Here is a 14,300-nt window from a genome sequence, read left to right on the forward strand (position 1 = left end):
GATGAAATGAAATAGCTCAGACAAATCATTTTATAGTGAATGACAGTCAACAAGACCCACCCAGGCACAAAGCTTCCAAACAGCTTTCTGGCACTCCATTCATATGGTCAGTTTTTTGTTTAATGATCCTGAAAAAAGAAGGCAAGAGACACTATGTAAAGAAGAAGAGGACTTCCCTGGTGGCGCAGTGGTTAAGAATCTGCCTGCCAATGCAGGCGACACGGGTTTGATCCCTGGTCCGGGAAGATCCCACATGCCATGGAGCAACTAAGCCTGTGCGCCACAACTACTGAACCCGTGCTATAGAGCCTGTGAGCCACAACTACTGAGCCCACGTGCCGCAACTACTGAAGCCCACGTGCCTAGAGCCTGTGCTCTGCAACAAGAGAAGCCACTGCACTGCAACAAAGAGTAGCCCCTGCTTACCGCAACTAGAGAAAGCCCGCATGCAGCAACGAAGACCCAATGCAGACAAAAAAAAAAAAAAAAAAAAAAAAAAAAAAAAAAAAAAATCAGACACTTGTGAATTACAGGTTGATAAAATGAATATTTAAAAAAAAAGGAAGAAAGGGTCAAAAATGAAAAAATAATCAATATCCTCTCAGAGATAATCAGGGAACCAAAGAACTCTTGGAAAGTAAGGATATAATAGGAGAAATAAGGCTTAAAAGAACAAGCTGAGAAATCTCCCAGAAAATAAGCAAAAAGAAAAATACTAGAAAATAGGAGAGAAAGGTAAGAAAATGAGAGAACCTGCATAAATCTAACATTTGAATAATGAGATTTCAGAGCTAGAGAATTAAAAGAAAGAAAAAAATCAAGAAAGAATCAAAACCAAAGAATCAGAGTGTCAATACTGAAAGTGCACACTGGGTCCCTTAGCTAATCGATGAAAACAGACCTCATGAGGCACATTGCTGTGAAATGATCCTACAGACTTTCACAGGGAAAAAGGCTTCATACAAAGGTCCAAGAATCAGAATGACTTTGGTCTTTTAGCAGCAATAAGACGGAAAACTAGAAAACAATGGAGCAATGACAAACATTCTGAGGGAAAATGATTTTCAACCTAGAATTTTACATGCAGCCAATTGAGTGTAAAAACAGAATAAAGACATTATTAGACATACAAGGATGCCCACTCCCTCAATCACACACACCCTTTCTGAGGAAGCTACTAAAAGTTGTATATACTTCAAACAAACAAAATAGGGAGGAGATATGGGGATATATGTATAGGTATAGCTGATTCACTTTGATATAAAGCAGAAACTAATACACCATTGTAAAGCAGTTATACTCCAATAAAGATGTTAAAACAAACAAACAAACAAACAAAAACAAACAAAAACCGTGATGGAGTAAACCAAGAAAGAAGATCAGAGAGACAGGAAACGGGATATAAAAATAATCTCCAGGACGTTTATGAAAGGAAATCCCAAATGGCAGTGATGCAGCAAGCCTACAGGGCAACCCAAGAGATGAACACAAATTAGCAGAGCACAGGTTCCAGGATAGAGCTCTTTAGGAAGAGAAAGTTGAAACAATACCCAAGGTATCCATGTGTATTAAAGTGTAATCATAGCACTGGATCAAAGTGTGGGGTGGAATTAAGTGATAAGTAATACAGAGACAACTAAGCAAATGAAACACAGTGTTAGGCAGAAAGGGAAAAGGAATCATACCACAATATATGCTTAGTTCAGCTGAAGACAGCATTAGAGTCCTAATAATGTAAACATGAAGTCATTTAGCCAGAAGTCGTATTAAATTGACAAGATAGGGGATGGTTGTAGTGGTAGATAAGTCCTACTTTCCAGGAGGCAGAAATACCTAAAACTGAAAAAAAGAATTGGAAGCAATATACCCAAGTTATTTATTAGCAAGGCGAAGGTAAATACCCTCACATGGGGAGTGACAAATTGGCAAAGGGAGGGGGGACAGATTTTTGAATCAAAACTATGTACGTGTCCCTAAACTATATATGCATGTGCATAACTGATGAGCAGAAGTATAATATTTTAAAAAACCAAGCTCTTTGAAAATCATGTAAAATTCCATTACCAAATACCACACGCTGCTGTGCTTAAGAGACCAACAAGATGTGAGAATAGACCAGGATCCAGCAGGACAAGGCACCCATGTCCAGTTCACCACTGTCTTAGTGCCCAGGTCAGAATATGTGCCCATATATTTGCTGAATGAATAAATGGATGAGAAGAATGTAAAGTCATTTTAGCATAGAGACACATTAAAAAATATATATAGTAGTTGAAGAGAGAGAGATTAATTCTGTTGTAGTAAAAATGACAGGAAAGACTGCACCCAAATAAAGCAGAGTATGCCAAATGCATAACGCAGGCATGAAGGAAGGTGTTCCAAACACAAAGGCAAAGGAGCTTGAAACATGATGTGAGCAGAAAACTGACAAACATCTGAAGTTTATACCATGTGATATTTGTTACAGAGTCAATATTTTCCTCTATAATTGTTTTACTTAAATATTTAATGAGCACCTCCTATGTATCAGGCACTGTTCTAAGTACCATAGATATAGCAGTGAATGAAAAAAATCTCTGCTGTGATGGGACATACATTATAGCGAGAGGGATATTAAACAAACAAATATCTAGTATCAGATTGGGTTAAGTGCTGTGGAGAAAAAAAAACTGAGGGAGGAGAGGAAGAAAAAGAAAATGGGTGTAAAGAGTGGTGGTTTGCTAATTACTGTATGTTAGGTGTTCAGGGGAAGATCTCCCTGGTTAAGATGGCATCTCAATAGGAACGTGAAGAAAATGAAGGAGTGAATTATACACATTATCTTGGGAAGAGAATTCCAGGCAGAAGAAATAGTGTTTTTTGCTTGGTGGTGTGTGGGCCATGGTAGGGACTTTGGTACTCATTCTGAAGGAAGCCACCACAAGGTTTCGAGAAGATCTGACGTGACTTGCATTTAAAAGGATCACTCTGAGAGCTATGTTGAGAACAGTCAGTAAGAGGGAAGGACAACAGAAGAGAGAAGTGAGGAGGCTAATTAGTCACCCAGGTGAAAATATATGGTGGCCTGGACTGTCTGGTGGCGTGGTGAAATAATTCTAATTCCTTGAAAAGCTTTTCTACATTTCTATCAGTCAGCATTAAGCACTGACTTCATTTTTTCCACAAAGTTATCACAATATTCTAGAATCGATATTGAAAGTGAGATCCTTCTAGGTTATGAACCACTAGATATAGGATGTCATGTGGAATGGGGAATTTGAAGTACAAAAGTAAATCTAAGACCTATTAAAGTGGATTTTGCCTCAAACAGTCTCTAATATCCCTGTTTACAAAGCATATAGCTCTTTGAATAGTATCATTTATGTGCAAATCATTCTATTGTAGATTTTTTAAAGATATTCATTAAAAATAACACAAAAAGCATTCTTAACTAGGTAAACAACAGTATTAATATGACACTATACGTCAAAAACCTCCTTTAAAAAAAGTACCCAACTTCTGACTTAGTAATTTCATGTCTAGGACATGTCCTAAGGTCAACTTCAAAAGACTCATGAGCAAAGATGTTCATCACAAAGAACTGTCAAGACTATGTAAAGGTTATAGTATACTGGCAAATACCACATAACCAACTGAATTTGACGTAAATTTCTGGTTGACAAAAGTGTTCGAAATATATTAAATGAATTAAAAGGTTACAATTAATAAGTTAGATGCTGATTTTAAAAATAGGGGGAAAGTATGAACGTGGGTATTGAGAGTACGAAAGTCAATGAGGATATAGATAAAACAAAACCGGCCAGGAGTTGACATTACTGAATCTGGGTGACAGGTACCTGGAATAGGGGCAGGATCATACCATTCTCTCTACTCATGTAAATGGTTAAAAGAAAAAGTAAAAAAAAGTTCACTAAAATGTTAACTGGCAATTTGGGTATAGAACTGCAGATGTTTTCTTCTTTTAGCATAACTAAGTCCAAGTTCTCATTTATCCCCAGTCACTTCAGAAGACTGAGACAAGTTTAACTTACCACCCAACAGGCATTTCCAAGATCAGCAATCTTCACTTGGAGCTTTTCTGCATTTTTTGGCTCAAGGGGATTAACAAGAAAATTTCCAGCAGTGGATTTTCCTATAGACAACAGGTATCATCAATAAGACTGTTCAATGAACACAGAATATCCAAAGGTTAATGAAACTCTACGAAGTAATTCACCCAGGTCCCCAACTGGCAACTTACAATAAATTTTCTAAAATAAACCAAGTAAAGCAACACCTTGACTTCCCAGAATTAAAACCTCTGCCTTCACAGCAATAAGTAAAATGCTGTATATTCACTGTTTAACCAATAAAAATCAAACTGAGCTACACATTTACACATTGAAGGTAACTTGGACACCTGCTGTAAAGCTACATTTATAACAACAATGGTACTTTTAGTTTAGAAATTCATGAAAAATTTTTTTCTATGTGGTGAATTTAAAAAAATTGTATAGCTGATTTACAACATACTAGTTTCAGGTATAAAACATAGCAACTCAGCATTTTTATAGATTATACTCCATTTAAAGTCACCACAAAGTAATGCTATATTTCCCTGTGCTGTACAATATATCCCTGTAGCCTATCTATTTTATTATATATGGTAGCTTGTTCCTCTCAATCCCCTACTCCCACCTCTCCTTTCCCCTCCTCCCTCTCCACACTGGTAACCACCTATCATTCTCTATACCTGTGAGTCCGTTTCTGTTTTGCTGAACTCATCTGTTTTATTTTTTAGGTTCCACAGATAAGTGATAACATACATTATTTGTCTTTGTCTGTCTGACTTATTAGAAATTCATGAACATGTTATGCAGGGAAGGAGTACTGGGGAAGTACCTTTGTTGTCTAGTGGTCCATTATGTTCTTGCTCTTGCTCATCTTCACAGGGTATCTCTGCTCGAATGCTTTCTTGAAGTTGGCTAATGTCCTGTTCACTGAATGACCGGTCTACATTCGATGAAGACTGGCACATCATGGTATCTGACACCTCAGAGGTTACAGGTGTACAGGAGTCTGTTTCTTGAGATGTGCTGCTGTCTCCATTTTGGGAACTTAGAAAACTAGGTTCCTGCTTCAAATTTTGGACATCACAGTCATTAGCATTATGTAGATCCTGTTTAAGCCTCAATGTTTCTTTATTATTGTTCTCAGTATAATTAACGACTTCAATTACTCCATTGCAATTTATTTCTGCTGCACCACCCTCTACACCATGTTCCGTAAGTGTCTGATCCTGGTGAATGGTACTTGACTCTTCTAAGGAACAAAGACAAAAAGGATGTACGTGTATGCATATGCGTGAAAGAACAAAAAAAATCTCTCCACAAGATTAAAACGTTTTCTAGAACTTATACAGGGTGACAAAAAAACATGACTGCACATCTAAAATCTATTTATGAAAGGACAAAGATCTTCTTATTCTTACCCAATTGCTAAATGAGGTCTACGTTGCATTTCCTGAGAAAAGTTAGAAATTACGTTTGAATATTACCTACCTAACACTTATGACAAATTCTGTATTCTTACTGTATAACAACACCCCCAGAGATGTTGTATATGCATGAAACCACTATATTATAAAACAATGATAAATTAATGTTAAAGTTTGCTATAAAGAAATTTTTGTGATGCTCTATTTATACCAAGTTTTTCTTGGGTCATTTTATTAGGTGGGTTCTCTTTCAAGGGTCTTTCAACAGGACTCTCTGATTCTTCTTGCTTGTTTGGTCTTTTCTGCCCAGGGCCCGACTCTTTCTCCATTTCCTCAATTTCCTGCATTCGCTTCTCTAGTAATTCTGCCTGGCGCTTCTGCTTCTTCTTCAATTTCTTCTTCTTATTCTTTGACATTTTGTCAGCCTGGGCGGAGATTACAAAGAGATAAAGCCTTCAGGTGGCTAATCCATTATCCCCAGTTGGAGAGAACTGTTAATTTTAATTACTTCCTAATTAAATTCCACTCTTGTCGTAACATAGCACTTAAGCTTTTCATTAATTAAAAAAATGCAGATACTCTTAAGAAACCAAATTAAAACAAAATTAACAACAAATCTTGGAACTCTGAACAGTCTGTGGGGCTGGTCCACTCTCATGCTCAAATTTATGGAAACCTCACCAGTACAAACTTGCTGAAGATGCACAGGAATTTATTGGAGAAAATTACAGAAGCATAGGAATATATATTTTTTTCTGGTTTCCAAACTCTAAATAAACTGTGATCCATAACAGAAGAATCCCTGCCCATTGCCCATAGATCAGAATTAAATATAGAAACACTATACTTACTGGTTTAGGCTGGGGTGCAGTACTGACTGAAAAGAAAAGAAAACCAAGTAAGAATCCTGGCATTCAGCAAGCAATATAAACTAAGACACCCTACCAGAATGAAGTCTTTCTTGTACAGTTTATATTGTAGAGAGAACTACTGTTTTTAAGCAATTTTGGTAGAAGCAACATTATTTTTTTAAAAAGAACAAACAATGCATACAAAAGTCAACAAACTTAAAATAAATTTAAATAAATTCTTCTCCAGATAGTATCAATATATGCAAAGAACCAAATCCTTCTTTCTGACTTACATCATTAATGCTGCTAAAAACTCATTCCCATGTACTGCTTAAAACAGAAAAGGATAGGCCAACAACCCTCTCACCCTCACCCAGGACTAATTCTTCCCTGTGACACTTGTCAGTTTTAAAAGGAGAGTAGCATCAAAAGCTACAGTAATTTATTACATAGCATGTTATGGATATTAGTTTAGCTTAGGTGGGAGGTAGAATCTTCAGTCTTCCTTAAAAAAAAAATTTTTTTTTTAAATTGTGGTAAGAAACTTGTAATATACAATTTCCCTCTTAACCATCCTTAAGCATACAGTTCAGTAGTGTTAATTTCACATAGTTGTGCAACATTTCTAGAACTTTTTCATTGTGCAAAAATGAAACTCTATGCCCACTGAACAACTGCCCCTTGCCCCCTTTGTAGGTCTTCTTTTTCAAAGGAAGTCTCTGGATAATTGATATTTCAACTTGAGGATCAAGAGGGTTCCTCAAATATAATTAAACTACTAAAATTAAAATCTGTACCACAAATGGAAAAAAATCATTATAATCATAGTAGCCACCATTTATTTAACGCATAATACTGTGTGGCATACTACTAACTGCTTTAACATGAAATTTAATCCGAGTAACTCCTGCATGAGAAAAAAGAAGTCAAGTCATGTGCCCAAGGTCATTCAATGAATGAAGCAAGGATTCAAAATAGGTGTGTCCACTCCAGTGCTTAAACCCAAGCTCTTACTAGCAATGTTATCTTGCCCCTGCACAGGGATCACTGATTCACATAGGTGAGCATGTATGAACATCAAAAAAGACCATCAAATCACAAGAGAAAACATTTTAACAACAACATGAATCAGCTTTTATAATACACAACATATCTGGACCTAAAAGGCACAGTCTTCTTCCTCTACGGGAATAATACTGAGTATAAAAAGTCTTTTGAAGGCTAGAACTATTTCTTATGTAAGTACTTACTGTATCTTACTGTTAAATGAATTAGTGGTGCTTTACTTTTACTTAACTGTCAGGTAACAGGATAAAAACAAGAACTTCTCTTAACTTCTAATGAAAGTGAAGTCCCCAAAGAAAATATACCTGCAGATCCAGAAGGTGGAGGAGCTCCAGATCGCTGCCATTCTGTTGCTTCTGCAGCCAGCCTCCGGATGTACTGTTCATTCACTGACAACAAGATGTTTTCTGGTTTAATGTCAGTATGGATGATACGGCACTTGGTGTGTAAATAATCCAGACCCTGTAACACCTGAATGGGAATAGAGCAGTAGACTTGCAAACACAAAATACAAGTCTTTCTGGAGAAGGAAAAAATCACAATACAACATTTTGAAAAAATAAAAAGTAAAAATGATATGGTAGTTTTCTACTACAGAGAAGAAAGCATTTTTTTTAAAGCACAACAAACTTCCCCAGAAAGATTAATTGTAAACTATGAACAAAGGCAAGAGTTTATTTACAATAACAAGTTCTTCCAAGTTTTACAAAGCTAATTCTATTTGGAGATATTTATTGATACATTACAGAGACGAAGAATAAACGGTTGACACTGTCCTTTAACTACTGAAATGTAGGTCATGAAAGAGAGTTAGCTATCTTTAAATTCAAATTTCCTTGTTGATGAAGAACTGAGGTCTCTTGCTTCCCAGTTTGGAGCTCTGTCCAACAAAACACATTATCTAAACAAACTGTTTGCCCTCTGAAGTATTACCACCTTCCTGATGACAAACTTCTTCACTATATATTGAAAGCTATTAAGAATATGAGAAAATGCTCATGAATAATGTTATATAAAGAGACGGTAATAATTTGACAATTTTCTATTAATATATAATCAATTTTCACAACCAGAACTTCTGGATAAGGGCTCCAAATTTCAAAAATCAGCTCCCCATCTAATAATTATTACAGAAGATGAACCTGGGGGAAAATGGTTATGCTAAAACATTTAAAAATAGAATAAACACAATAAACCCTAGGGGCGGAATAAATAATTTCAGCAATTAAAAAAACCTTGTTTTAAAAATAAAAATTCTATTGGAAATAGGAAACTCCTGACCTGACACTTTAAGAATCTAAAAAAATCACCACATACAAACTATTATGTATAAAATAAATAAGCTACAAGGATATACTGCACAACACAAGGAATATAGCCAATATTTTATAATAACTATAAATGGAGCATAACCTTAAAAAATCCACCACATAGAAAATATTAAGATACATACTTGTTGAATAATTTTTTTGACACAAGGCAAAGGAAGCCCTTGATAATTGGACTTGATGATCCACTTGAGCAGATGATGCCCCAAAACTTCAAACACCATGCAGATATCTAGGAGTTTGTTAAGGAGGAAAAGGGAGACAGAAGAGAAGAAAGGGGGCAAGACAAGCTGTGTTCCACCTCAATGAAATTATTATTGTATTCTTTCAGTATAAAGAGTTATAGAGCTTGACTAAAAAAGAAAATCTAGCTGTCAATATTCTGAAATTCTAAAGGTTAATTAATGCTTTAGTCACAGAAAATACCCAAAGTATGGAAAACTCTGGGGTGTGCTGGTTTATTAATAAAACTATGCACATTAAAACACTCAGTGATAAAAATAAAAGTGAAACATATACATAAAGTTAGTGAAAGCACTAGGCTTAAGGTATTGATTAGTCTCTTCCCTGATGTCGAAACTAACGTCCAGGGTAACAACGCCTACTCTCATAGTATCAAAGCAAGGAAAAATAAAATTGGCTTTAGCGAAAGAAGACAAGTACCAAAACGAGCTAAAAAATGTAAATATCAACATTTAAAAAAAATAGGAAACTGACTTGCTTTATGCTCTTTACTTTACAAAACTAATCTTGATTCTACTGCCACCATGTGTTCTCTTATGTATGAACACCCTAATCACGCCTCATAACAGGAATACTCCTTGGGCCTAGTAGTGCCAGGGCTAGGGCACTGCAGGGATTTTAGTCAGAAGATGTTGGTATTTTCAACCTCTAGAAGCTTCTACATAAATTGGAAAGTCAAGACATACATATGTAATAATGATCTAGTGCTCAGACTTTTGTTTTAAATAAGATTCTCTGCTAAAGGAAAACCTGGACTCCTTAAAGAAATGGCCAAATCCAGGGAAAACCTGGAATACCCTGCTGTGCCAACAGTAAGGAAACACGTCAGGAGGAAACAGGAACCAGCTTGAAGAAGCCACTGGCCGGTTAAGAATCTGCCTGACAATGTAGGGGACACGGGTTCAAGCCCTGGTCCAGGAAGATCCCACATGCTGCGGAGCAACTGTGCACCACAACTACTGAGCCTGTGCTCTGGAGCCCGCGAGCCACAACTACTGAAGCCCACGTGACACAACTACTGAAGCCTGTTCGCCTAGAGCCCAGCTCCCCAATAAGAGAAGCCACCGCAAGGAGAAGCCTGCGTACCACAACGAAGAGTAGCCCCACCTTGCCGCAACTAGAGAAAGCCCGTGTGCAGCAACGAAGACCCAACGCAACCAATAAATAAATAAATAAATAAATAAATAAATAAATAAAATCTATTTTAAAAAAAAAAGAAGCCACCGGCCAAAGCTGAGAACATTTTAAAGAGTGAAGTTATGAATTAGCTTATAAATTAAAAACAGAATGAATCCAAATGGGATAATAAAATAAGTTTGTGTTCGGGGGAGGAAAATGTCTTCTTCAGAGAAAAAGTCAACTAATAAATACATAAAGTATGACAGAAATAAAAAAATTACCATTTTATCATCACTATAGTAATAACTGAACTGATTCAGATAAGAATTAATGAATACTAAAACTACTAAGTGAAGATTGCTAGGGGAAAAAGAATTCTCACAGTGTCACACTATCACCCCATAGGTTGCTTATTAATTATAAAAGGAAAAAGATACTTTTAAACAGGGATATCGAGCAGACACTGCCTTAACCATGTAATCAAACATATCATCACCAATGATAAGCACAAATTCACATTATGTGCCCTCTGATGTAATACACTGAGAAAAATAAAACATCCATGTAGTATACTTGACAAAAATGATTAATGAACTTAATCATGAGGAAATAATCAGACAAATCCAAATTAAGGAACAATACAACTGGCCTGGATTCTCTGGCCAGTGGCGGGGGGCGGGGGGGGGGGGAATGAGTGAATGCCATGAAAGGAACCGTTCTTAATTAAAGGAGATTAAAAACGGGACATGATTACCTCAGAAAATACAAATCAAAATTACAGGACGATACTATTTCAAACTCAACAGAATAACTAAAATAAAAAGACTAACATGACCAAATGTAGATGAGCATATGGAGCAATTAGAACTCCCATATTATGCTAACATAAGTATAAAATGGTACAACCACTTTGGAAAACTGGTTGGTAATTTCTTAGAGTTAAACAAACATCTAGGAACTTCTGCTTCAGTCAAGATCGAGTAACAGGGACTGGCTTAACCCTCTTGCTTTAAGCGACAACAAAATCAGACAAAATACATAAAACAACAGATTTAAAGACCCTGGACAAAGAAGACCTCCCTGAGAGATCACTGTCTTCTTACTGTCTTGAGACTCTCCAAGCAAACCCCTTGAGTTAAACAGACGGAGCTGAGAGTCCTGGGAGATCAAGGCAGCAGCTATGGTTCACAGAACAATACTAGAGAGGAGAGAACTGCAGAGAAAGAGAACCCTGGAGATCTAAAAAGGGATCCCCCTCAAGTATTCAGTAGAGTAGTAATCAGCATAGGTATATGAGGAAACTACTAGAGGGGAAAAAAATCATCTGAAAAGATTAGAGGGAATAGTGCCCAGCATTCTCACAGGGCTCCAACAGTATCTGCTTTCATCAAAAGGACTAGAAAAATTCAGTCATAGGCCAGAAATAAATCCACACATATATGGTCAATTAATTTACAACAAAGGAAGGAGCCAAGAACTTACAATGGGGACAGTAATTTCAATGAATCATGGGGGGAAAACTGAACAGCTACATGCAAAAGAATGAAACTGGACCATTATCTTACACTAGACCCCAAAATCAACTCAAAATGGATTAAAGACTTGAACATAAGACCTGACACCATAAACTCCTAGAAGAAAACACAGGTGGTAAGCTCCTTGACATTGGTCTTGGCGATGATATTTTGGATCTGACACCAAAAACAAAGTCAACAAAAGCAAAAATGAAGAAGTGGACTACATCAAACTAAAAATCTTCTGCAGAGCAAAGGAAACAAAATGAAAATGAAAAGGCAACCTATGGAATGGGAAAAAATATTTGCAAATCAAAGATCTGATAAGGGGTTAATATCAAAAATATATAAAGAACTCATATAACTCAATAGGGGGGAAAAACCCAATCTGATTAAAAAATGAACAAAGAATCTGAACACATATTTTTCCAGAGAAGACATACAGATGGCCAACAGGTACATGAAAAGGTGTTCAACATCACTAATCATCAGGGAAATACAAATCAAAACCACAGTGAGATACCACCTCACAGCTGTTAGAATGGCTATTATATAAAAAAGACAAGTGGGGTTTCCCCGGTGGCGCAGTGGTTGAGAGTCTGCCTGCCGATGCAGGGGACACGGGTTCGTGCCCCGGTCTGGGAAGATCCCACATGCCGCGGAGCGGCTGGGCCCGTGAGCCATGGCCGCTGAGCCTGCGCGTCCGGAGCCTGTGCTCCGCAATGGGAGAGGCCACAACAGTGAGAAGCCTGCGTACCGCAAAAAAAAAAAAAAAAAAAAAAGACAAGTGATAACAAGTGTTTGTGAGGATGTGGAGAAAAAGGAGCCCTTGTGCACTGTTGGTGGGAATGTAAACTGGTACAGCCACTATGGAAAACAGTATGGAGGTTCCTCAAAAAAAACTAAAAAGAGAACTACCATACATTCCAGCAATTCCACTTTTGGGTATTTATCCGAAGAAAACAAAATCACTAACTTAAAGAGATGTGCACCCCCATGTTCACTGCAGCATTATTTACAACAGCCAAGACATGGAAGCAACCCTAGCGTCCACTGATGGATGAATGGATAAAGAAAATATGGTCTACATACACAATGGAATATTATTTAGCCATATGAAGAAAGAAATCTTGCCATTTATGATAACATGGATGGACCTTGAGGGTGTTATGCTAAGTGAAATAAAACAGAGAAAGACAAATACTGTATGATCTCACTTATATGTGGAATCTAAAAACAAAACAAAACAACAAACTCATAGATACAGAAAACAGATTAGTGGTTGCCAAAGGTGGGGGGTGGGGGAAATGGGTGACGGTGGTCAGAAGGTACAAACTTCCAGTTATAAGATGAATTAAGTCTGGGACTTCTCTGGGGGCACAGTGGTTAAGAATCCGCCTTGCCAAAAATAAATAAATAAATGAATTAAAAAAAAAAAAAAGATGAGTAAGTCCTGGGTGTGTAATGTACAGCATAGTGACTATTGTTAATAATACTATATTGTGTAGTTGAGAGTTGCTAAGACAGTAAATCTTAAACTTCTCATCACAAGAAAAAAACTAAGTATGTGTGGTGATGGATGTTAACTAAACTTACTATGGTAATCATTTTGCAATGTATACATCCATCAAATCATTATGTTGTACACCCAAAACTAATACAATGTTATATGTCAATTATATCTCAATTAAGAAAAAAAACTAGAAAAATTCATAGTCATGGGGCATTGGGTAGATTATTCAGAAGACCTTGCCTCAGTAGAAGGAATGATTAGCCCTAGACTGAACACTGCTCTGGAGTCAACTAACAAATCATAAAAGTAAAATCTGAAAAGGATCAAAGTGCTTCCAAGTAACAACTGCATCCCAGAACAAAGCTCAAGATTTATAGCTATACAACATATCCAGGAGCCAACAAGGTAAAAATCACAGTGTCTCAATCAAAGACTACCAGGCAACAAAGGTGCAGTAAAATGTATCTGAAAATTAGATACAGTAATAAATCAATCATTTGAAATTGACCCAGAACTGACCCAGATGTTAGAATTAGCAGACAAGGAAATTAAATAGTTATAGCAGTATTCCATATGTTGAAAAGAGATACAGAAGATATATATAGAAAAAAAGAGAGATGCAAAGATGATGTGGTGTATATATATTAATGGAATGTGACTCAGCAATAAAAAAGAATGAAACCTCGCCATTTGTGACATGGATGGTGAGATGAGTGAGACAAGAGAAGGACAAAACTGTACGATTTCACTTAATAATGTGGAATATAAAAGACAAAACAAATGAACAAACATAACAAAGTTACAGATACAGAGAACAAACAGGTGGTTGCGAGGGGAGGAAGGTGGAAGGAGGAAAGAAATAGCTGAAAGAGATTAAGTAGTATAAAACTCCAGTTGCAAAATAAGTGTCATGGGTGTGAAATGTACAATTTGGGGAATATAGTCAATAACTATGTAATATCTTTGTATGGTAACATAAGCTAAGTAGACTTATCACAGTGATCATTTTGAAATGTACAGAAATATCAAATCACCACATTGTGCACCAGAACTAACATAGTGTTATAGGTCAATTATACTTCAAAAATAAACAGGGGCTTCCCTGGTAGCGCAGTGGTTGAGAGTCCGCCTGCCGATGCAGGGGACACGGGTTCGTGCTCCGGTCTGGGAAGATCCCACATGCCACGGAGC

The 14,300-nt window shown here is 36.8% G+C and overlaps 1 protein-coding gene across 3 annotated transcripts in view; it reads right to left on the reverse strand.

The window, feature by feature from the left end:
• The window catches only part of SRPK1 (SRSF protein kinase 1), an 87,343-nt gene that overhangs the window by 16,279 nt on the left and 56,764 nt on the right, over positions 1-14,300 (reverse strand). For all 3 annotated transcript variants that reach the window (XM_082639481.1, XM_082639483.1, XM_082639482.1), the window contains 6 exons: positions 8,846-8,952; positions 7,698-7,863; positions 6,328-6,353; positions 5,688-5,901; positions 4,882-5,301; positions 4,032-4,132 (listed from right to left, as the gene is read on the reverse strand). In XM_082639481.1, the coding sequence (XP_082495607.1) occupies positions 4,032-4,132; positions 4,882-5,301; positions 5,688-5,901; positions 6,328-6,353; positions 7,698-7,863; positions 8,846-8,952 (1,034 nt within the window). The remainder of the gene's footprint in view (positions 1-4,031; positions 4,133-4,881; positions 5,302-5,687; positions 5,902-6,327; positions 6,354-7,697; positions 7,864-8,845; positions 8,953-14,300) is intronic.

This window comes from Mesoplodon mirus (assembly GCF_964341445.2).
Source record: "Mesoplodon mirus genome assembly, chromosome: 12".
Lineage (NCBI taxonomy): Eukaryota > Metazoa > Chordata > Mammalia > Artiodactyla > Ziphiidae > Mesoplodon > Mesoplodon mirus.